We start from the raw sequence: 25,860 nt of genomic DNA, 5'->3' as shown, positions 1-25,860 counted from the left end.
TATTGCTTTGTATAAATATATTATACTAAGTTGAACATAAAGTTTATGAAAAGAAAAGCCCTACAAAAATGAGAATACACAAAATTATCTAAAGAGAAAGATAATCTGCAATACTTTCATGTAGAAAGAGCATTCAGTACTGCTTTGTGAATGCCATTGGTCTTCTCACAAATCAGCAAACATTCAAGAAAGATGCCTTTAAAATTTTTGACTGTGCCCTGGCTGGTGTAGCTCAGTGGACTGAGTGCTGGCCTATGAACCAAAAGGTTGCTGGTTCAATTCCCAGTCAGGACACATGCCTGTGTTGGGGGCCAGGCCCCCAGTTGGGGGTATGAAGAGGCAGCCACACATTGATGTTTCTCCCTCTCTTTCTCCCTCCCTTACCCCTCTCTCTAAAAATAAATAAATAAAATTTATTTTAAAAAAAATTTTTTGGCTGTGATTTACTATAAGAAATGACACTCTCTGAAATAAAAATTTCATAAATCATTATTTACCCATACTAATTACAATGTATTCAGACTTTTAAAATATACTGGTGATGACATGCTAAATTGATTTCATGGCTCACTGGTGAATCACGACCCACAATTTAAAAACCTCTCTTCTAGAAGAATTGCAACATGTCAGAACAAAGTTGCTAAACTTGACAATCTTGATAGCCTAATCACATCCCAACTGCATCAGTGAACATTTCAGGGTGATTTAAAATAAAAATCAAACATATAAAAAAAGTTCCAAGTAGCATCTGCATTAAAGACAAGTTTTAATTTAAAAGGAGAGGTAAAAAAGCAAAGGAGGAGAAATAGATACTTGAAATACTAGAACAAACCCATTAGCTCTCTTCTCCATTTCACAAATGATCACTATAAAGCCTTTACCAACCACTGAAATTAATTACTCAATCCCCAGTATTTTATATGCTACTCTGCTCCTAATAATGATCTTCTATTTAAATTTTAAGATTAGCTATAGAGAGTAGGGGGGAATAAAGTGGTCTCTGGATGACTAGAGATGGATATTGATGCCATGTCCTAACTATGGTTGGCTTTCAACCAAAAACAGAACAAATACAAGAGAGATAATCTGTACTGAGACCCCCTTGTGAGCATTTGAACTACGGAAAGTTGTGAAGTGGCCCCCTGGAACAGAAAGAGTAGAATTCTAAAATTGCTAGCAATTTTTAGCCTCACATTTTCCTTGACCATTGTCTAGAAATACTGACAAGCCAAAGTAAGGATATTATTGGGACTGATCATGACTGATAAGTAATAGTAGAAGGCCAAAAGTACAGAAAAAGGAAATGCAAGGAAGAGATAACTTCATAATAAATAATGTTTCTATTATATTTTCCAGAAACAGAATCAAATACCTTCTGAACTACTAATACTCTTGTCACTAAAGTGTAATATTTCTTACATTGGTAGGTTAGAATAACCTGAAAATCCCATCCAACTCTGAGAAATCTGGAATTGTGAGTTTAAATCTCAACATCAGGTAACATATAGGGGAGATATCAGATGGTCTTTGGGGCACCCACAAAATATAGTCCCATTCATTAGAAAAAACTTCTAAAGAAGATCACAATAAAATCATTACTACTGAAACAAACACAGGGAGGCTGCCAAATTGAGGAGACAAAGGGCCCAAATGAAAGAATAGAACAAAACCCCAGAAAACGAGGTAAACAAAACAGAGAGAGTCAACCTATCAGATACAGAGTTCAAAACGCTGGTGATAAGAATGCTCAGAGAACTCACTGAGTATGGCAAAAGCATAAGAAATGAAATGAAGGCTACACTAAGTGAAATAAAGAAAAGTCCACAGGGAACCAACAGTGAAGGGAAGAAAGCTGGGGTTCAAACCAATGATTTGGAACATAAGGAAGAAATAAACAGTCAACCAGAACAGAGAGAAGAAACAAGAATTCAAAAAAAACAAGAAGAGACTAAGGAGATTCTGGGACATCTCCAAATCTGCCAACATCTGAATCATAGGGCTGTCAGAAGGACAAGAGGAAGAGCAAGAAGTTGAAAATTCATTTGAAAAAATAATGAAGAAAAACTTCCCTAATTTGGTAAAGCAAATAGACATTCAAGTCCAGGAAGCACAGAGTTCCAAACAAGTTGGATCCAAAGAGACCACATCACAATTAAAAGACACATCATAATTAAAATGGGAAAGGTTCAAGATAAAGAGAGAATCTTAAAAGCAGCAAGAGAAAGCAGAGAGTTACCTACGAAGGAGTACCCATAAGACTATCAGTTGAGCCCTCAACAGTGTGGCTAAGTGTATCAAGCACTGGCCTGTGAACTGAAAGGTCTCCAGTTCAATACCCAGTCTGGGCACATGCCTGGGTTGTGGACCAGGTCCTCAGTTGGGGGCATGGGAGAAGCGACCAACTGATGTTTCTCCCTCCTTTCCCCTCTCCCCTCTTTCTAAAAATAAATCAATAAAAGCTTTAAAAAAAAAGTATCAGCTGATTTCTCAAAAAAAAAAAAAAAAAAAAAACTTTGCAGGCAAGAAGTATTCAAAGTGATGAAAAGCAAGGACCTACAACCAAGATTACTCTATCCAGCAAAGCTATCATTTAGAATGGAAGGGTAGATAAAGTGCTTCCCAGACAAGGTAAAGCTAAAGGAGTTCATCATTACTGAGCCCTTATTTCATGAAATGTTAAAGGATATTTAAGAAAAAGAAGAATATCAAAACTATGAACATTAAAATGACAACAAACTCACAACTATCAACAACTGAATCTAAAATATAAAAACAAAGTAAGCAAACTAGAACAGGAATAGAATCATAGGTATGGAGATCATTTGGACAGTTATCAGTGGGGTAGGGGAAGGGGAGGGGGAGGAGGAAGAGATATAGGGATTAAGAAGCATAATTGGTAGGAACAAAATAGACAGGGGGATGTTAATAACAGTAAAGCAAATGGAGAAGCCAAAGAACTTATATGCATGACCCATGGACATGAACTAAGCGGGAGACTGCTGGAGGGAAGTGGGGCACACGGTGGAGTGGGACAAAGGGAGAAAAATTGGGACAACTGTAATAGCATTTTAAAAAGCCATTACTACTACAAAAAAAAAAAACTGATATGGAAAGTATAGTTTTTGTACTTTTAAATCAGTGGCTATGCAATGAAAAAGAATTACATATCTTGTTTTCAAAATACTGTTATCTGGTTTCATAGGCACATATATATGTTAAAATTTACCAGATTATATATGTACAGTTACATCAATTTTGCCTAGATAAAACTGTTTAAAAATACCACCACCAGCTTTTCATTTATGTAAAGAAATGATTTTATTTCATTGATATAAAAGATCAACATTGTAGCTGCACCTTAATATTTCCTAAATTTCTCTTTTAAACTTATTGTCCTCTGTATTCAAGTTTTATTGCGTTCTTCTTACCTTCTTAAATCAGCAATCACTGAAAAGTATAGTAACTAAGCTCTAAGTTTTTCTGCTGCTATTCAAATAACCCATTATTATACTATGGAATATATCTTTCCTTTAACAATGTAAATCACAGCCTAAAAACTTGCAAAGTGCTCAATGATTTCATTTCCTTCTTTCCATTAGTTAAGGAAATTCATTTCTAGGTGCTTCGATGCTGCCATGTTATGGTTCAACTGGTATTTTCTTTCCACCTTCTTTATCTTGAAACTACGTATTTGAAATAAAATCTGAAAACTAAGAAGGGAAAGGAGGGAAGCTAATGAGACTACTCACATCAGATTTAGAGGACATATTCTCCTCCGCGTCGGAATCATTGGGATCCACGATATCATCAAAGGGCGGTAAAGTGGATTTCTTCTTCTCCAATGTCTCACTCTCAATTTTGACCTTTCCCATCTTGACATGAGATTTGTCTTTTATCTGTTTTTTGTCAGCAGAACAAGTGAGTATCAGCGGTGGCGCACTAGAGAAACTTTTAAATAAAGCCTCTGAGCTACTCTTTTTCCTTTTTTTGGCTGAGAGTTCTTCAGAATCTGAAATGGGGGGCCTTTTACTAGGAGCCTTCTTATCTTGCTGTCCACTGGTGATAGTGAGTAAGTTACTGTCTGGTTTTGGCTCTTTTGACATAGGTTTCGGTTCCTTGAAGGCCATCTTAGGAACTATTTTTTCTTCTTTCAGTGGTTTATTTTCTTTGGGTTTCTTAGAGGATTCTTTGGAAGATTTGTTGTGATCCCTGGAAGGTTCTTTGAAGGCACTTTTATGTTCTCTGGAGTCTTTAGAAGGTTTTTCCTTGTGCTCCTTCATTAACTTGTGAGGCTTTGAAAAACTGGTGCTGCTGCTGCTGCTGCTGCTGCTGCTACTGCTGCTGCTGCTACAGCTGCTGCTGCTGCTGCTACTGCTGCTGCTACTGCTGCTGCTGCTGCTGCTGCTGCTGCTACAGCTGCTGCTGCTGCTGCTGCTGCTGGTATGAACACTCCGATTAGGGTCCTGCAAAAAAGGGAGAAGAAATGAAACTCAAAGCCGAATAGCAACGAAGAGTCAAACGCCACTTTTCAAGCATTGCATCTGCACAAAATTATCCCTCTTTGATTGCTCTCAAAGTGATTTTAATGGAAACCAACAACCACAGCACAACAGGTGGAAAAAGGGTGTGGGAGAAACATGGTGAATTAGGGCTACTATGGATCAAGGAATTTAATGAGGCAAGCTGTTTTCTTAATCATGAGAAGCATGGTGTTTTAAACATTTCAATTCAACAAATGTTCACTAAATGCTTGTTCTGGAAGATACAATGATGGATAACACCTGGCCGCACTTTAAAAAATATTTTTGTATTTTTCAATTACAGTTGATGTACAACATTGCATTAGTTTCAGGTGGATAGCCCAGTGATTAGATGGTTATATAACTTAATGAAGTGATCACCCCGATAAATCTAAAATCTATCTGACATCACACATAGTTATTACAATATTATTGACTATATTCCCCTTGCTGTACTTTACATCCTCATGACTGTTCTGTAACACTGAATTTTACTTCTTAATCACTTCACCTTTTCCACCCATCCCCCAACTCCCCTCCCCTCTGGCAATCATTAAATGTTCTCCGTAGCTATGAGTCTGTTTCTGTTCTGTTTGTTCATTTGTTTTGTTTTTTAGATTCCATATATGAGTGAAATCATATGGCATTTGTCTTTCTCTGTCTGACTTATTCTACTCAGTATAAAACCTCTCAGTCCATCCATGTTGTTGCAGGTGGCAAGATTTCCACATGCCCCACTCTTAATAACTGTGACATATCTATGATTCATAGTTGCTATAAGAGCCACTTATATATGGTGTTATGACAACAAAAAAACAGGGATATGTAATTCTGTTGAGAGTTTGGGGAAAAGAATACTTCAGAAATTTATAGAGAACTAACACCTGAATTAGGTCCTCAAAGATAAGCGGTTAATACTAAAAGAGAAGAATGAAAAAGTACTTGGAGACCAGAGACTAGAGTGAATTGAAACAATGAGGGATCAATGCACAGATTATATTTAGGCAGCAGCATCCAGCTTTGAGAAAGAGGTAGAAAAATAGCCCAGGGTCACATAGTGAGGCCAAATTATATTAAATTTTAAATCGTCGTCGTCGTTGGCAGCCGTCCGTCTCGAGAGACGATGGTGTAGCTTCTTAAGAGTCTATCTGCACCGCCGAGAATGGCTGTGCAGTCCGACTCGGGAGTGACACGGTATCTGCCTCCTCCCGTGTTGAATCGACATCCTGCGATGACGCTGGAGTGTCCTCTCCAGCGAAGCTGAAGCTACAGAGCCTGGGCAGGGTGATATGGAGGGTCTGCTGTTGCCCATGCAGCAGACCCCCCCTCTCTTCGCAGCTGAAGGGTCCAAGGGAAAGACGGAGTCAATACAGCTTGGCTTTTAAATAACTTTTTAATATAAAGAATCACAAGACCCTCCAAAATAAAATTATTCTCAATTGAGATAAAAAGCAATAATTTTTTTGCTGTCCAAACTTCAGCACTTAAAAAATATGTCTCCCATCCACTACCAAAGAAAAAGGGAAACTTAAAAGAACAAAAATTTCACCTAACAGTTATCAAATGAATGAAAATCTACCAATTACTGTCGTGTGATCACAACGAAAGTTAATTGCTGTCTATTTTGTTTTAAATGTTACAATTGTTTTCACTCATATAAATACATCAGAATATATAACCTTTCTATGCGCAAAATCAAAGTCCATATTTACCATATTTGTGAACCTCTATTATTTTAAGTAAAAATAAGAAACAAAAGTAAACCCTGGAGTGCCAAAATTCATAGCAATACTAAAAGAAGAGCTTTTCTCACTTACTTCCACCTACTAATGTAACCAAAGACAAATAAATGTCCAAATTTCAACTGGACTTTATATCTTTAGGCTTGCTCATTATGGTTCACCTCTAACTCACCCATTTCAGGGCAATGATATATATGTAAACCAATCCCCTATTCTTTAAATATCTAGCATGACACACAAAAAGACAGTAGGCAGGGACTATGCTTTTCAGTATCATTAACAATCTACTTATTGGGTCTATGGGTGAAAAAGGCATGTTTATTGATAAGTATTAGGAAGTAATACCCAAAATGAAAAATTATTGTTCTGTGTTAGTGGGAATATGTAGTTTTCTTTTTACAATTTCTTTTGTCTTACTCAACAACAAAATGACACATACCAATTATTCCATTTACTTTTCGCAAGTGAGCATTTGGTTTCAAAATTCTAAAACGGATAATGTTACAAATCAAAGACATGCTTTTATGCAACAAACTAGATAATCCCTTACAAAACATCTCTGAGATTCAAAAGCAGAATGCTAAAGATAATATTCATATTACTGAAACTACATTATTTTATAAATTCTATTATAAGACATTTCCTGGCATGTTAAACAATACTATAAAAAATTAAAATAGAGTATAATAGACAAATGAAATTAAGGAAGAGCATTATGAAACCTAATATCCTTGAGTTTTTTTTTTTTTGTTTGTTTGTTTTGTTTTTGGATTAACTGTTTTGTTGATTTACTGAATTTTGGCAATTTGCAATCAGTATTCTAATTATGGCTTTCAATTCACAAGCACTGCTGTTTGATATTTAACTTTATGGAATATTACACATAAGTTACACAAATTTAACTTACAAAAATATATAAATCTTAACCTACTAACATATATTCTAATGTTAAGCATTAAAAATAGTAACATTTCAGCACCAACAAAAATAAAAGGACTTTTATAGGGGTTCTTCCATGATTTACTTTTAAAATCCTTTTGTAGTACAATCTGGAATTCTTAACACAAAGTACATAGTGGTATATGACACAGATTCTTGTGTCATTGAAAGTTCAAGTTTTCAACTTAATGATATACATATGATGTTAAGTACAAAACTCCAGAAATTTTATAACGTTTTACTCCCCATGTTGGTCTAGGTTTTTAATGCCGACCATCACCTTTTCACCCACCCAACAAATCTTGTAACAAGCAAATGGCTCAACCAAAAAGCTTTCAGGAAAAGACAACTCAGAGCTAAGAAGGAAAACATATTAAGTAGCAATATCTCAGGCAAATAAAAATTTAGAAAATAATGAAAACATGAGAGAATGTTTACTGTTTTATAGGGTTACATTTTCTGTGATCAATGGCAAAGTACAAATGTATGTCACCTGATTGCACATTCATACATGTAATAAGTGTAAAACAAAGGCTTGTGTACAAAGTCAAGAATTGAATTGTTACTTAAGCAGAATAAAATCTTTCACTGAATCTTAGCCCATCTATCCCTTATATATTGGGGATCAAGCCACTGGCTTTTAAATTTTTTTACTGAACACTAAGTGCCACTAAGCAGCACAGACTAATTATCATTCAATGTGAAGTTTACATGTTGTAAAATTCAAATTTTCTTTGCCTGAGGCTGATTAAGACAAATGAAATATCAATATTAGGGAGAGCATGTATACATAATTCAAATCTCAAATATTTAAGGCAAATGACTGTTTAAATATAAATATACATGTTATTGCACTAACTTTACAACCTGTGAATATAGGACATAGTATTTTTTTCATCTACTCAGATTCTAATGAATCTTCCTTGTTTTAATTTTCTGCAACAGAATGGGCAGATTAATGTATAATCTCTTTTAATACTACTTGTCAGCAACCATAGGCTTAAGAGAAGGTGTAACTATTGGCAAGAATAAGGTCTTCTGATTATATGTGACTTTCAACTTCCATGCTATTACCATGTCTTCTTCCTATCACCCCTGCTATCGCAAAGATGATTCTCTAGCTCCTGTTTCTTCCCCTACCTATCCTCTTAACTTTGGCATCTGTCCTACCTTAATTAGCTTCTGTGTTGTGCAGGATTTTCAGTTCATTCATATCTTATTCAGTAAAATTTGCATATAGAGAAATAAACTCTCCTAGAAGACGTTTATTTATCCCAAATCAATAAACTCTCCTGAAAGAGTTTATTTGTCCAAGGTACATATAAAAGGATAGTTCCTGGGCCCTGGCTGCTGTGTCTCAGTGGATAGAGTGTCAGCCTGGAAGCCAAGTGTCACTGGTTCGATTCCCAGTCAGGGAACATGACTAGGTTGCACGTCAGGTCCCCAGTTGGGGGCATGAGTGAGAGGCAACCACACGGTAATGTTTCTCTCCCTCTCTTTCTCCTTTCCCCTCTCTCTAAAAATAAACAAAACAAAGTAAATAAATAATTTAAAAATTAAAATAAAAATAAAATAAAAAGACAGTTCCTAGAAATTATAGGGTAGTTCAAGAGATTATGAATTTAAAGAGGTCGGGAAAACCACAATAATCGAAGACTGGCTTTCAAAATGGAAGTCTCTTCTGTAATGTCATTAAACACTTGACAAATGGCACAGAAGGATGAAATACCATCTGATGCTATGAATAAAGTATAAGTATTCAGAATTCTGAAGAAAACAATGAACCTTGAATTTGGGAGTGAGTGGAGACTGAAGAATGTGGCCATGTAATTATAGTCATCTTCAAAGAGGACCAGTGCAGAATTGCTCTGATCTGGGCTCTAAGCAAGACCCAAAAGAGTTCTGCACATACGTAACTGCACTGGCATGGCCAGCCTCCCTGGTCCCAATGGTGCTAAGGAGGCACTCAGCAGAAGTGAGACTACCCTCTACTCCTGAGGTTGGGGAGTGCAAGAAGACCAGAAGAAAGGCATAGAGTCCTCCAGGCCATAAAATAGACAACATGCCTATTGCTACAGTGCAGGCTGAGATGCCTGCACCTTTCATCATTTTTATGATACAATAACCTACAGTTCCCTAACAGCTCAACCTGAACCCCAATGTATACACATATAACATACCTACAGGTGGGAGAGTGTAGGAGAGAGTAGACCTAACAGATCTTCTGAAGAACACAGATGAAATATTATGGTCAAAAATAGTATGGCTACTTAAGGACAGTCAACTCGAGAACAAAAATAATATACAGAGACTATAAGATAAATTAAAATTTAAAAAGTATAATCCTCAAGCTGAACAATTCAACAGATACATTAAATGTGAAGATCAACTATTATGGGTAGCATGAAGAATCAACTGAAAGAAATCTCAAGGCATAATGTAAAAACACGAAGATATGAAAATTATACTGAGAAAAGAAAGTAGACTTAAAGCTCAGACTGAGGCAACCTAACTAATATACCAACCATAGGAAGAGTTCCAGCATAATCTCTAGAAGGAAAAAAAGGGAAAGATAGAAGAGAACCAATAATTAAAGTAATACAAAAGAAAATTTCCACGAACTAATGAAAAGACATGCAAAAAAACATTTGCTAAAATTCCTAAACTCTAAAGATAAAAGAAAACCTTATAAGTTACTAGAAGTAATCAAGTTAACATTGGACTTCTCATTTGTAATACTGCTAGAAGAAAAAGCAGTACAAGCCAAACATCCCACATACACATTCAGTGTAAAAGTATTTGCCAAAATTTAAGGATTCAAAAAACACATTGCTCACTGCCCTACCTAAGGAAAGTACTTGAGAAAAAAGTTTAACCAAACAAAAACTGAATCAGAAAAGAGACCTTTGTGTGGGGGAAAATACAGAAGAGACAAAACAGTGGTATAATATACTTTGCCCTTTATACAGAATTAAATCGTAATGGATGATAAACTATATGTAAAATGTAATACAAGGGCTCAATATGAATTCCAGACACAGAAAAGTCTAACAAAAATCTGGACCTAAAAAATTGAATTATCAGATGGACACAAGATCTGTCGGGATGATCATTTAGTAACAGACAATGTCTGATCACTGTGGTGTACAACTGAAACTAATATAATATTGTATATCAACTATTCAATATAAGTAAAAAATAAAAAATTAATTTAAAAATACTGAATTATCTCCCCAGAAATTTAGTAATGTTAGAGAAGATTAATGAGAATGTCAAGGTGAGGAAAAATGCTGGTATCATTTTTCATATTGAAGTGGGGGGGGTTGGATTCTGAGCAATTGAAAGAGAAGGTGGACAATAATAAAATGGAAAAGTACAGGACTGCCACATAAACAAGGGAAAACTAGGAAATAAAATTCAACTTAAAATATAAGCAAAATAATAATAATTGAGAAAATTACTAATTTAACTAATGAACAAGGCAGAAAGTGATAAAATCAAGTATCACTCATCAGAATAAAAAAGAAAGCTGAATTCCCCCATTAAAAAATAGAATGTCAGACTAGGTTAAAAAGACAAAGGTCATTAAAAAAAAAAAAAGACAAATGTCATATATAGATTTAAAATCAAATGACTGAAAAAAAGTTAAATCAGGGGGTTGTGCCAAGAAATACCAGGTCGGTGCCCTCAAAAGAAAGCACGAGTATTATATTAATATCACACAATGTGGAATTCAAGATTAAGAGTACTAGATAGCATAAAAAATTTTAAAGCTAATTATGTAAGGCAAAAGGTATTGAAATGTAAAAAATAACTTGAAAAATGTTTATTGAAATGAGAAATCAATACACATTTGTCAAAAATGGACAGATCTAATAAAATGAACTGAGCACAGACATAATGAAATTAAAACAATACACAAGTTTGAATAAAGCTTACAACTTAAAAAAAAAATCCTCACCCAAGCACATATTTATTGATTTTAGAGAGAAGGAAAGAGATATGTAGAGAGAGATGAAGAGAAACATCGATGTGAGAGAGAAACATCATTCAGCTACCTCTTGTATGCACCCTAACCAGTACCAAACCCTCAACCTAGGCAAGGTGCCCTGACCTGGAACTGAACCCGTAACCACTTCGGTTTATGGGAATATGCTCCAATCAACTCAGCCAAACTGGCCAGGGCAAAGCGCACCACTTTTTATGTGCCCATGGAAAACTGAAAAAAATTAATCATAAAATAAAATACTCTCTTCAAAATGTTTGAAAAGATTATACAGATTGATCATACTCTAATAAAATTATAAAAATAAAGACAAAGAAATCAGTCAAAAGAAAACAATAAGAGCGTTTCATATTTAGAAAATCTAGGCACACAGCAAAACATATGCTCAAAGGAAAATGTATAGCTTTTACTGTATTATTTCCAAAAAGAGAAGAAAAGGGGCTGGGGGAGGAGAGATACACTTAGTACTCACTCTGAGAAACTAGAAATAGATCCACATATATGAAAGCAGTATGATATCAAATATAATGGAGAAAATAAAAGAAACAAATATCACCAACATACAAACTTTAAAATAACACCCTTAATTATATATTTAGAATTCATGATAGAAGTATAGTGGTTTAGAGCATGGGTATTAGGGCCAGACACCCTGAGTTTGAATCTCACTTCGACTATTAATTAAATGGGTGTCTTTGAATATATCGATTTCTGTGAATCAGCCCCATTGTGAAATGTGGCTAATAGATACTTCGTAAGATTGTTGAGTTAATTGTTATAAAACGCTGACATAAGAGTCTGGACTGGAATGCATTCAGTAAGCTGTTACACCATTGCCACCACCTCCACTATCCCACATTGCAGGAGTCCTCTAAGTGGCCTTTCTTTTCCCACCTGCTATTCATTCCAGCCTCCCTACCACATTGCTACCAGATGATCTTCCTAAAATGAATAGTTGCTCATATCGACTTCCTCCTCAAAGTCCTCAAGTCGGTCTCTTTTACTTCTCAGATGTAACTGTTTTTTGTACTTGTTATTAAAGCCAATTTGTCTTAAAGAATTGGCAGAACTCACAGCCAGGTATGACTAAGGGGAATCTGTTATTATGGTCTAGATTTTGTCCTTGAATGACAAAAATTTGTAGTGCTCAAATAAAATAAGTGATAACCTCTGAAAGGGTTGTATGACGAAGGTCACTGTTAAGAAAACTAGAGAATCTTACATGGGTCTCAATGGGAGGTATTTGGAAAGAGGGAATCTGAGAAGTGTCGCACAAAAATAAGGAGGCAATAAAGAAAAAAATTTTAAAGCCACAAAATAAATTCCTGTACAAGAAAATATGATAACAGCACACCTCTTTGCTATGAATAAACATTTTAAATAGTCATAACTATAAATGTTTACTAATTTTCAACTTTTAGAAATTAAGCTAGCTAGCCAGACCACTTGCTAAGTGACTTAAATTTCCTTTTCAGTAAAATGGAGACCATATTATGTATGTTATTATCAAGGTCAACTTCATTATTAAATAAGTTTAATATATGTAAAATACATATGTGTATATATGTATGTGTTATAACATAATATATGTAATGTGCTTGGCATATAGAAGGAACTATGTGTAAGCACTTTTGATCACAACCACTACTGTTACTGCTACTACAGACATGCACATAAAACTTAAAATTTGTATTACATAACACAATGTTACCAATTGTGACAATGCAAAAGTAAATGTTTGGATGACAAATAGAGATGGCAGAAATAGAAATGGAGAAAGGAAAGTAACTCTAGGATACCCTGAGCTTACAAATTTGAGAATCAAGAGAAACTGTCCATAGTTAGTAGAATAAAAATAGAGTTCTATGTTCAGCATCTAGAAAGATATCCAAGACAAGAATTTAAAATGGTGTCATATTGGGAGAAAAGGAGAATGAAGCAAATGAGCAAGATTCTCATGTAGCAATAGAAGCACAAGCATATAATTTGGAAAACTTTGGCAGTAACCCTGGAACTTAAAGTCAATCAATCAATGAACAAGAAAAAAAGTGTTTCCTTCCAGGAAGTGAGAAGGAGATTGGGGAAGAATACAATATAGAATTTTTAGTTTTTGCTAAATACTATCCTTTGCTATTTCTTTTAAACCATGTATCTGCATTATTTTGATATAAATTTCTTCAACTTCCCATATGTATTTTATATTTTCCCTACTTTTGTTTTACCCATTTGCACTTCAGAAATTTTTGTGAAATAAATTTTGAGTTAGAAAAATACAGAAATTATTCAGCTAAGTGACTGTTCTCTTCCTCTGTTTTAAGAACAACTTCAATGTTCCTTATGATGGGGTTTCAATGTTATCTTTTCTTCCCCCTGACCAAACTATAATGGAACTCTATGAAACAGATTTAGCTTAGGATACTTAGATTGCATTTTGAGTTTTATTCATTGTACTTATACTATTCAAAAGATGAAGAAAATAAAATCTATAAATTATATTTTCAATCGAGAATAGGAAACAAATGAAAAGATTTCTTTCAGTTCTGAAATGAACAGAATAAGTAGCAGTTAAATTTTCTTTCCCCTAAACTTCTGTTCAAAAGCATTAAAAGTATACCAAATACATATTTTATTAAAAATATATTTAAAAACTGCATCTGCATGTAAGCATAAAATAGAATATCAACTGGCAAAAATATTCAATATTTTACAGAACAATATTCCAAGTAGACAAAAATGTAAAATGTCCTTTAAAATGAGTGGTTTCAGAATTGTTGCATGTACTATAAAGTACTTTTGTTTCAGAAGCCAACCTCATTTAAAATGTTCCTATTTATATACTATTTCCTGACTTGCTATGGAGTAAATTTTAAATTATAGTTAAGTACTATGAACAGTAAGTTGTATTTAGAAAACTTTGAAGTTTCAAGTAAACTTCTGATTACGTCTGTGGTTTGAAATTAGAAACTTGAAGTACTATCACTTCTCTTTCTAGATTTACATATATTTAGCTTTTACAATTTGTTTTCTTAAATAAGCTTTAAAATATATTGGCCAGATCATTGCAATTCTCTCTTTTAGTACTAGCTGACAGTGAAGATTGATAAGTAATATTTACTCACAGAGACAATCTTCAAAGTGTACTACTAATCACAACAGAGTAGTTGAAAGTACCAGATGGAAAACAGTGCCTGACACGTAAAATTCAATATATCTATTGCATAAATAAAAATAACAAAATAAAAACCAGAAATATCTAATCAGAGTCAGAAAAATATAAATTATAAATATAATGACTGAGAATTTTCCTAAATGATGTCATGAATCCAAGAGTAAGCACAATTTATATATCGTCGGCAGCCGTCCCTCTCGAGAGACGATGGTGTAGCTTCTTAAGAGTCTATCTGCACCGCCGAGAATGGCTGTGCAGTCCGACTCGGGAGTGACACGGTATCTGTCTCCTCCCGTGTTGAATCGACATCTTGCGATGACGCTGGAGTGTCCTCTCCAGTGAAGCTGAAGCTACAAAGCCTGGGCAGGGTGATATGGAGGGTCTGCTGTTGCCCATGCAGCAGACCCCCCCTCTCTTCGCAGCTGAAGGGTCCAAGGGAAAGACGAATCAATACAGCTTGGCTTCAGGTGCGCCGCAGGAGTTGCCGGTGTTGACTACAACGTCAAACCGCCTTAGGGACTCCGGCTCCGGATTTTCTGTCGGGGTTTACTCCCTTAGCCTTTCCCCTGAAGAGGTATGCCGCAAGGCAGCGGAGGTTTTTTGGAGTCAGAGTTTTCCTTCTCTGATGTGCCCTGACTGGAAGATCGAACCAGCGACACTTAGCTCGCAGGCCGACGCTCAATCCACTGAGCCAAACCAGCCAAGGGCCACAATTTATATATATATGTAGTATAATTATATATATTATATATTTTATATTATATATTATATATAAATACATGGCATTATATACTATATATAGTTAAATTATATATAATATCATATATACTATAATATATATATCAAGGAATTTACTCCTAGACACACTGTACTAAAAATGAAGGACTCTAAAGACAAAAAGATTGTAAAATTAGTAAGAAATAAAGAGATTATCTATTGAAAAAGAAACATGTAAATGAGTAGTATGTCACAGCTAGCTAATACAAGCTCGCAAGAGTCAACTGTTACATTTTCAAGAATTCTGTGAGCCTATTTTTAAACAAGGCTATTATTAAAAGTTAAATTATATAAACGTAAAAGTAGAAAAATATTAAAAGCAGAGGTAATAGATAAAACTCATCACTTCCTAATTATCTGTATTCTAGGTAATTATTTGTTTATTAATCAAAATGGTAGAAATACTTCATAACTGTGTACTGCTGCATATCTCTTCCCAACTCCACAATAACTGACAAAACATGAAGAGAGTACTTGTTTATACCACAAAAATAAACAACTACAACCAAAAAAATCAGGAATTTTCCACCCTCCCAGAAGTAGTTGCTAAATACCTACTAGCATAACCCTGACTTAGAGTGACATCAAATTCACACACAAAAAAAAAAAACCAAAAATATTTCAAAACGTTGAAAGTAAAAAAAACCACTTTTCTTAATAGGTGCAGCAGTCAAAAGTGTTACAGTAAAAGAAAAACTAAGAGGAGACTTTCACTGAAAGAACTTCCATAGGATTTCAGGAAGAAGGAAAATGAATTCAATAATAAATTATAGTAACACAAACTACAAGTAAAAACAAAACAAAACATTTTAATTAGAAAAGCAAATTTAGACTGTAAAAACACACTTCTAATCAATTCACAGGCAAAAGGGATTAAAACAGAAAATTTTAAATAAAAGAAACATTATACATTAATTTGTGGAATGTAGTTAAAAAGGTACTCAGAGGAAAATTTTAGTCTTTAATGCTTCCATTTAAAAAAAAGACTGACAATTAGAAAGTTTTCAAAAACAATGGCATAACACACTCAAAAGAGTAGTGTTTAAACAGGTAAGATTATAAATAATTTTTTGCCAACAAATTTGAAAGTAAATTCTTAGGCAAATATGATTTATTTAAACTGACAAAGAAAAAATAAAATTCAAGAATAATCCTTTGTTAAAGTCAAATAATTACAACAGTTTAAAAGCTTCCTACCAAAAAAAAAAAAAAAAAAAAAAAAAAAAAAGATCAGGTTCAGTAGGTTTTACAAGTAAATTCTAGAAAAGGACCATTTTAATCTCACAGGAAGTTCTTCCAAAAGATGGAAAAAAGAAAACATTTCTCATTTATGCAGCAAATATTATCAAAATAACAAAACTTGCCAAAAAAAAAAAGAAAACCTAAGAGAAAGAAAAATACAGACCTATTTTACTCAAGAATATGGATGCAAAATTTTAAATAAAAATATTAACATCATTAATCCAATTATGAGTGAGAAAAAAAAGAAAACCCTAATAGACCAAGACCAAATTGGTTTTATCCCAAAAATTCAAGAATAGTTTAGCATGACAAAAATACTTGTCAAGCATGCTAATAGAGTAAAGGAAAAAACCTATCTGTTCATGTCAAGGCATGCTAAAACATTATCTGATAAAATCAACATCTATTATGACTTAAAAAGAAAAAAAAATAGTAAAACTCTTAACAAGAACACAAGATTACTTAATTTGACAAAACATAACTACTACAATCCCATGCAAAGAATATTTTAAATAGTGAATTACTAGAATTATTCTCTTTAAAATCAGGAACTTCTATATTTAATATTTCACTGGTTGGTACTACTGACAAAGAACCACAAAAGGCAGGGGGGAAATGATAGAACAATTGAAAATAAGAAAAATATATGGAAGATGAAGTGATTAAGAAGTATAAATTGGTAGTTACAAAGTAGTCACAGGGATATAAAGTACAGCACAGGGAATACAGTCAATAATAGTGTATTAACTATATGGTGTCATGTAGGTACTAGACTTATTGGGAGAATTAATTAATATTATTTAAATGTCTAACCACTATGCCGTATACCTGAAACTAATATAATATTGAATGTCAACTGCAAGTAAAAGTTTTTTAATTTTTAAAGAAATACATCTGTCACTATTTGTATATATGAAATGAATATCCACATAGAAAAACAAAAGAACCTATACAGAAAAATGACTGGAATTAGTAAATTTAGTAAGATAGAAGTAATATCAATATGCAAAGGTAAACTTGGTATTACATATCAGCAACAAAAAGGACACATTTAATGTCCTATTTACAACAGTAATAAAAATATAAAGTACATAGGAATAAATAAAACATAAAACTAGCTAGACCTGTATCAAAAATAAGACTTTAATAAGAACTTTAAAGAAAGCCTACATAAACTGATAAGACTAGGTTCATGGAAAAGAACACCCATTATCCACAGATTCAATGTAATTTCAATCCAAATCCTAATAAAGAGTTTTTCAAAGCACTTAAACTAATTTTAAAATTTATAATATATGAAGATAAAAAAATTTACATAATATAGTTTGTCACACTATATAGCAAACCACATTATAAGACTATAGCAATTACAATACTGTGGCACTGCTGCAAAGATCGACAAACTGACCAGGTATACAGAAATGAACCACATCTCCCCTAACAGATTCTTAAATATATGAAAATATGACTTTTGACAGGGTAAGCACTGTAGATCTCTGAGTAAAGCATAGACAACTCAATAAAATGTGCTGGGACTGATTATCTATATAGGAAAAAATTTAAATTAGACTCTTACCTCATACCATACATAAAATCAATTCCAGATGTTTGAAAATATTTAAATGTTAGACAAAGCTTCTCAAACATGTTGGAAAAAAAAATACAGATTACCTATATGACCTTGGGACACAGAAGAACATAGTTAATAGTACACAAAAAGAACTAACTGTAAAAAATTTGACCACATTAAAATTAAGAATCTCTGTCTACCAAAACAAACAAACAAACATAAGACTATAAAGAAAGCAAAAATACCACTAAATGGTCAAAACAGAAAAATAAGCAGAATTCACGAACAAACATTTCATGAAGAAAGAAATATGAATAGCTACTGGAGTGTATGCTCAGCCTCATTACTACTAGTCACTGAAGTGCAAAATATAAGATGATAAGACACAATTTTATGCCTACTAAATGGCACAGATGAACAAGTCTGACTAGAAAAAGAGCAATGGGATCTTTTTAACATTGCTGATTTAGAACTCTAAATTGTTACAGCTACTATATAAAATAGCAAAAAGCTAACTATGTGAATGTCCTATGATTCAACAATTTTATTTGTAGGTATATATCCCAAAGCTGTATTTCTCTAAATGTGGTCAGGGGAGGAGCAACATCAGTATTACCTGAATGTTCATTAGAAATTCAGAGTGTTAAGCTCCATCCCAGATGTGAATAAGAATCTGTGCAATGGGGTTCAGATTGAGAATTCTCATTCTTAAATTATCAGTAGGTCTATGGTGCTTGTTTTATCATTTACATATAAAATATATATAATTCTCATATGTATCAACATAATAATATTTTTAAGAAAAATTCAAAATTCCTGATTTCAGGACCTTATAGCCCAGTAAGAGAAATGCACAATATGATTCAATGGACATATTTATTAGCTGCTATGAACAAAGTGTGCACATCCTCTCATTTAATCCTTTAAGAATTCTGAGATAGGTACTTCGCAAAGAATAGGGAGACAATCAAATATTTGTTGAGTGAATATGTACTTGAATAATTTTATAACAAAAGAAAAAAAGTTTGACTATATGCTATGTGTCATGAGTTAAATAAAATAACATAGATGATTAACTCTATCAACAAAAAGGAGCTTATGATCTATTCTTACGGTTTCTGTATTCTATTACTATCAAAAGTAAAATGAAAAAAACACTTTCTTCTCTGGAAGTTTTTCTTGTCAAAGGTGTAGAAAGTAACAAACTACAGGTGAAGTTAACTAATATAACATTTCTATATTACCAGAATTTCCATTTTATGCTTTAAAAAAGCAATTAGCTATATGTAAAGCACCAGCATTCTTCAAGGTGGGAGAAAAGCAGAGCTGTAGTAATACAAGAAAATAAGTTACCAAGATTAAAAACAAATCAGTGATACACTCAGTCTATGCTTCCAATAAGAAATAAAGTTTTAAAAGTGCAAAGTCAGAACTTTTCCATTGAATACATATTTTTAAAGTATATTTTATTATGTTGTTACAATAGTCCCAATTTTATTCTCTTTGCTCCCCTCTGCCCAGTAACCCCCTTCCCCCAGCAATCCCACTCCCCTTTAGTTTATGTCCATGAGTCATGCATATAAGTTCTTTGGCTTCTCCATTTCCTATATTATTCTTAACTTCTCCCTGTCTATTTTGTACCAAGTGACTATGCTTCTTAGTCCCTGCACCATTTCCCCATTTCTCCCCCTTCCCCATCCCAGCTGATAACCCTCCAAATGATCCCCATACCTATGATTCTGTTCCTATTCTGGTTTGCTTAGTTGGATTTTGTTTTTAGTTTTCAGATTCATTTGTAAATAGTTGTGAGTTTGTTGTCATTTTAGTGTTCATAGTTTTGATCTTCTTTTTCTTAAACAAGTCCCTTTAACATTTCATATAATAATGGCTTGGTGATGATGAACACCTTTAGCTTTACCTATCTGGGAAGCACTTTTTCTGCCCTTCCATTCCAAATGGTAGCTTTGCTGCATAGAGTAATTTTGGTTGTAGGTCCTTGCTTTTCATCGCATTGAATATTTGCCAGTCCCTTCTTGCCTGCAGTTTCATTTGAGAAATCAGCTGGGAGTCTTATAGGCACCCCTTTGTAGGTAATTCTGCTTTTCTCTTGCTGCTTTTAAGATTATCTCTTTATCTTGGACCTTTAGCATTTTAATTATGATGTGTCCTGGTGTGACTCTCTTTGGGTCTAGCTTCCTTGGGACTCTCTGTGCTTCCTGGACTTGTATGTCTATTTCCTTCACCAAATTTGGGAAGTTTTCCTTCATTATTTTTTCATATAAGCTTTCAATTTCTCATTCTTCCTCTTCTCCTTCTGGCACCCCTATGATTCGGATGTTGGCACGTTTAATGTCATCCCAGAGATTCCTAAGCCTCTCCTCATTTTTTTTCAATTCCTGTTTCCTCATTTTGTACTGGTTTACTGTTGTTTTCTTCCTTATCAACCAAATCATTGATTTGAACCCCAGTTTCCTTCTCTTCACTATTGGTTTTTTGTGGATTTTCCTTCATTTCATTTAGCATAGACTTCACTTCTTCCCTTATGCGTCTGCCATACTCAAGCCCACCTGTCACGCCTGTGAGCATCTTTATCACCAGTGTTTTGAACTCTACGTCTATTAGGTTGGCTATCTCATCAACACTTAGTTCTCCCACTGGAACGTTGATCCGTTCCTCTTTTGGGCCATACTTCTCTGTCTCCTCATCTTGACAGGATCCTGTGTTTGTTTGTCTCTGTGTCATAGGTAGAGCTGTCGCACCTGTTACATTGTAAGGGGAAGAGTCTTAGGTATTTGTCATTAAGGGTGACCTGTTTCACCACGTTGTGGCACTGCTTGTGGGGGAGGGATCTGAGAGGGAACAATGCCACTTGCTCAGCACTCGCCCATTTTCCAGGCACTTCTCCCACTTCCATATAGGACTGGCGCCTCTCTAGCTCTTGTCCTGTCCATCGTTCCCAGAGTGAGTGGGTCTGCAGATGTTCTAGATCCGTGAGGGCCCTTTAAACAAGCAGACTCTGCTGAAAGACTGGTAGTTTCTTCCTCTGCCCCAACCTCCACTGGTTTGCACAGTCAGAAGCAGTGAGGCCTTATTTTCCCCGGCACTGAAGAGCATGAGCTGTTAGGTCTGTTCTGAGGCTGGGAACACTCCCCAGGTGTCCCTCACAATTTTTTAAAACGTGTGACTGCACTTTCTGCCAGCCTGTCGCTGCCACTGTTGCCGCCACCACCACACTGCGTCCTCTCCACCCTGGCTCTGCCCCTCCTACCTGTCTGAGTATTTCTTCTTTATATCTTCGTTTGTTGGACTTCCATGCAGCACAATTTTCTGGAACTTCTGGTTGTCTCTAGTTTTGTGGTAGTTGTAAATTCCTTCTTAGTTGTGAAGGGAGATGCAGTGTGTCTGTCTATGCCTCCATCTTGGCTTGGAGTCTCTCATTAAATACATATTAATGTAAAGAAACCCACTTGGGGAAATGGCTGCCTTACAAAATTATTTCTATACTTCACAAAGAACAATTTCTTTTACCAAGACTCCTGTGAATGTATACTTTTCTTGTTTTTTAAAGTTGGTTCTCTTTTGTGTCCTCCTAGCACTTAAAATAATGACTAACTCCTAAAAGATGTAGTCTAAGCTTTTGTCTTTGAATGAATTTATACCCTTATTGAGCATGTATTATATAGTAGGCACTAGGAGATGGCAGATCAAATATGTTAGGTCCCTATCGACACAAGGCTAACATAAGTGATTAAATCAAAGCAAAATGTGCCCTGAACAACTCAGTCCAAGAGCTATTAGGTGGGGCCAAAAAAAGTAGGCAACGAGAAGATGGAGCAGAGGGTGGCGATGAGAGAAAAAGCATCCATGCAATGGCTCAAAGCCACTAAATAGGAGCTTCTCTTGGCAGGCAGAAATGGCTGTATCTAGGGTTGGGACAAGGAGAGTATAACATGAGCCTGAAAATCTTGTAGTCAAAAGTCAGGAAGTACGCAAAAACTGATCAGAGCACGTTACTGCACACAGAAACCAGATTGCAGGGGTTCCCACTGGCCAGATCAGGAAAATTTATGCATGAAACTAAATAATAATAGCAATGTATTATAATCTATTAGAAAAAATAATATATCCATAAATCTATAATGATATAATAAATATAAGAATAAACTTAAATTTTGAGAAGGAATCATATTTCTACATGTTTTCTAAGTACCACCCAATAAAATACTCATTATTTACAAAGAAAAAAAGTAATTTACAGTGGAGAAGTCTGGCATACACCATCTGAATTGCTTGATCAGCGGAGCATCACAGTAGCAATGGTATATGGTACAATGGAAATCATGGCCACCTGATTGGGTGCCTTGAGAGCAGCCCAGCATCACTGCTGTAATATTCCTGCCAGAGATGCATAATCTGAATCTAGTCCTGAGGAAATATCATACAAACCCAAATTGAGGGCCATCTATTAAATAACTGGCTTGAAATCATCAAAAATTTCAAGTTTATGAAAGTCTGTTCAAAGAACAATTTATCAGTTGGAGGAGACTAAAGAGATATGACAACCAAATGCTACATATAATTCTAGACTGATCCTTTTGGAACACAAATAAAGGAGGTCGGCAGAACAATCTTCAGAATTAGAATGGGATCTGAGGAGTAGAGCTACTGGTAATGTACCAATGCTAATTCCTGACTTTGATAGTTGTATCAAGGTATACATAAGAAAATATCCTGTTTGCAGGAAATAAACACTAAAGTATTCAGGGATGATGGGAGCATCATGTTGGCAACTTACTATCAAATGGTTAAGGAAAGAAAAACTCTTTGTACTATACTTGCAAGTTCTCTATATGTTTGAGATCATTTAAGAATTTAAAAAATATATAGAGTAAATAATAGTATTTTGAAGAGCCCCATGACTCAGTCTATGCACAATGCACTAAGGAACCTGGGAAGGGCATCAAAATCAGAGGGTGTTCAAAGAAGAAACCATAGTCTGTTTAATATGCTCCACTTGATTCTCTCGCCAAGGACTCATATCACACTGAACAAACCTAAATTGCACCATATGCTTCTAGGAGGAGTCTAAATACCATTCCAAAAGGAGCCAAGGCTCTCTCATACAAATTTAGATTTGTTAGCTAAATCAACACTTTCTAATATAAGGAAAGGCAGTGGGTTGCTTTCAAAAATGCTGAATGAGGTTGCAGTTTTATACCACACACAAAAACAGAACACACGTTATCTGAAGTCCTAGTTCATCTCCCCTCAATGAAAATCGATTGTTTCTGTTGGGGAAAAAAATAAATAAAAGACTATAAACTTGTAATATAAATGCAAAGGTGTATTTGTAAACAACCTATCTATGACTTATTTGGGAAAACTGGCCCCACTTGGTAGGATTTGTTATAGAAACAAGACAAGCTTAAACGCATTCCTTTGACCATCTAACAGATTTATAAAACCAACCAACCTTCAGAAGAGAAAACAATGTTTTTGCCATCCTTGGGCTTCAAAAGCCCTCAGAGCCTACTTGGGGTAGGATAGAAGCAGGGTCCAATAAGCAAGTTCCTGCCACCCCACTAAAAAAAAGGGGAGGTTGTCAAGTACTGCAGCTTTTTCTCCTGCTAGCACACCAGGGCAGCCTGGACTGACAGCTAGAAATTTCTCTTTGTTCTGTTTTCTTTCTTTTTTCTTTTTAGGAAATTGACTTGGGTTATTTTAGACCCTCAAGAAGATGACAATGTATGAATGTACTGTATTATCTCCTGAAATTGACCAAGGGTAGTTTGGTAGGAAGAAAAAAATCCAGGATTCATTCATGTTATACCCAGCATCTGGCTTTAAGTGTGGCCCATAGTACTGTATTCAGATATTTTAAAAGTACATACACCTCCTCAGAATGAGGCAAGCATTAAGCTAAAACAACAAATAAAAGCAAAACCTCCCAGAAGGAAATTTTTATTTTTGTTTAGAGCTTCCAGGGCAGGAGGTGGGAGGAATACAGTTGGTACCTGAAGACTAGAAATAGTATAAGATGTAGGAATGTCTTCTCAAACCTGATTTTCAGAATCAGGAGAAACTAGTTTTGTTCAGAGAATTTCAATTTGTGAAGCAAGAAACAAAAGGATAAAAATCTTCTGCCAGAAGTCTTATAGGACTTGAAAAACATCTTGGAATTACTGAGCCCACCTTCCCTGTCCTAATGTCAAGTACTCTGAACCATTTTTTAAGAGTAAAGGAGAGAGGAGAAGAGGGAGAGGAAGGAAGAGAGAGGAGGGAAGGAGGAAAGCAGATAGATATAAAAACAGCTTCTCCAATGAAAAGGGGGCAAGCCAGCCTCAGTAAGATGATTCTAATAAAGTGTATTACCATCCAAATTTCCAACCCTGAGGAGAAAATATTTTAATATCTGAGTACTCAAAGAATCACCACCACCCCCCCGTGACTTATTTGCATCTCTACTTTCAAAACTTGGTATATTACGAAGTTATTTCTTGACTTTATTATAGTCTATTTTCATATGCTGTTAATGCCAAGAAAAACCACTTCTAAAGTCATGTATACCCTTGCTATTCTGATAAATAAAAAAAAAAAAGACTACAAAAATTGTGCTTGCCTCTAAATTGCCAACAATAAAAACATAACCAATCCCCACAGATAGGTTGATGCTGCTTAAGAAAGTTTGGGTGGTAAGGGAGTGGATTCCTAATTATCATTTTCTCCATGCAAATTAAGATTTTCAGAAGCAAGAGAAATACAGTCTATGAAGTAATAAACAAAAAGATAAAGGCTGCTGCCAAGAAGAAGCAAGCTGCTCCACTCTGCAATTTATCCAGTTGTCTTCAGGAGGGAGACTCGTGCAAGATTATTCTAGTGGTCAGTCTTAATGCAACCAAGAGAAGTGGCCCTGGGGATTGTTTTTATTTCTATTTCCTTGTCTCTTTTAATTGAGTTTTCAAAAGGAAACTAACATTACTCTATGTTATTATAAAAAGAATATGCAAGAACTTTGAAAAAAAAAAACGAACTCAGCTATATGTTGCTTAACTAATCGTTAAAGTATTTGATGCCTTAGTTTACTCACCTGCAGAATGGGGTGCTTGACCTATTATATCAAAGAACTCCTTCAACTATAAAGCTGTATGTATATGTATGTTTTCTTCATTTTATAAATGAGGAAACAACCAACAGAGATGAGTCATTTGTCCAAAGTTACACAGCTAGTAAGTGCTAAGGCCAGCACCTGAAATAAAAGGTCTGTTTCATAACAGAGTCTATCCACTTAACTGCTGTGCTATAGTATGTTCTTTTCACCAAAAGAAATCAGGATAGGTAGTCAGAAAATTGAGAAGTTAGAAAGCTTCTACATATCTCAACAATTCATATAGGTTTGATAATTACCTTTAAGGCTGAAAATCAAGTGCAGCATCATCTTTTGCCTATGAAACAGTCATTCTGATGCTCTGCAGTGCAGAGGCATATACGTATGTATCCTTAACCTCAATGCATTTTCTTCTTAAAAAAAAAAAAAAAAAAGAGGTAAATCAGGCTTTTGGTCAAGATAGAGACACACTTCACCTCCTCCTGTAATCACAAGAAGAACTAACCTCAAAACAAATAACACTCAAGCTGCCAGAAAATCAAACTATATGGAAATCTGACAACCAAGGATTTACAGAAGCCACATTCATCCAGATGGATAGGAGGGGCAGAGATGCAGAGTTGGGGGAGAGAGGCAAGGAGACATGGTGTGGCATGGAGAGGTGGCAGCAGAACAGGCTGTCCCACATTTATGTATGGTGGATAAAAATCAGGAGGGGTACCTTGGGAGTGAGTGATCCCAGACCCAGGTCAAACTGCAGAGCCAAGGGTTCCAGTGCCAGGAAAATAAA

At 34.9% G+C, this 25,860-nt stretch overlaps 1 protein-coding gene across 3 annotated transcripts in view; it reads right to left on the bottom strand.

Annotated features, from left to right (window-relative positions):
- Window positions 1–25,860, bottom strand: part of MLLT3 (MLLT3 super elongation complex subunit) — a 290,952-nt gene that overhangs the window by 71,842 nt on the left and 193,250 nt on the right. For all 3 annotated transcript variants that reach the window (XM_090274063.1, XM_090274065.1, XM_090274064.1), the window contains exon 5: window positions 3,750–4,463. In XM_090274063.1, the coding sequence (XP_090130189.1) occupies window positions 3,750–4,463 (714 nt within the window). The remainder of the gene's footprint in view (window positions 1–3,749; window positions 4,464–25,860) is intronic.

The sequence above is a fragment of the Furipterus horrens genome, unplaced genomic scaffold (assembly GCF_987537825.1).
Source record: "Furipterus horrens unplaced genomic scaffold, mFurHor1.1.pri manual_scaffold_4, whole genome shotgun sequence".
Taxonomy (NCBI): Eukaryota; Metazoa; Chordata; class Mammalia; order Chiroptera; family Furipteridae; genus Furipterus; species Furipterus horrens.
This window is presented reverse-complemented; position numbering and strand designations above follow the sequence as displayed.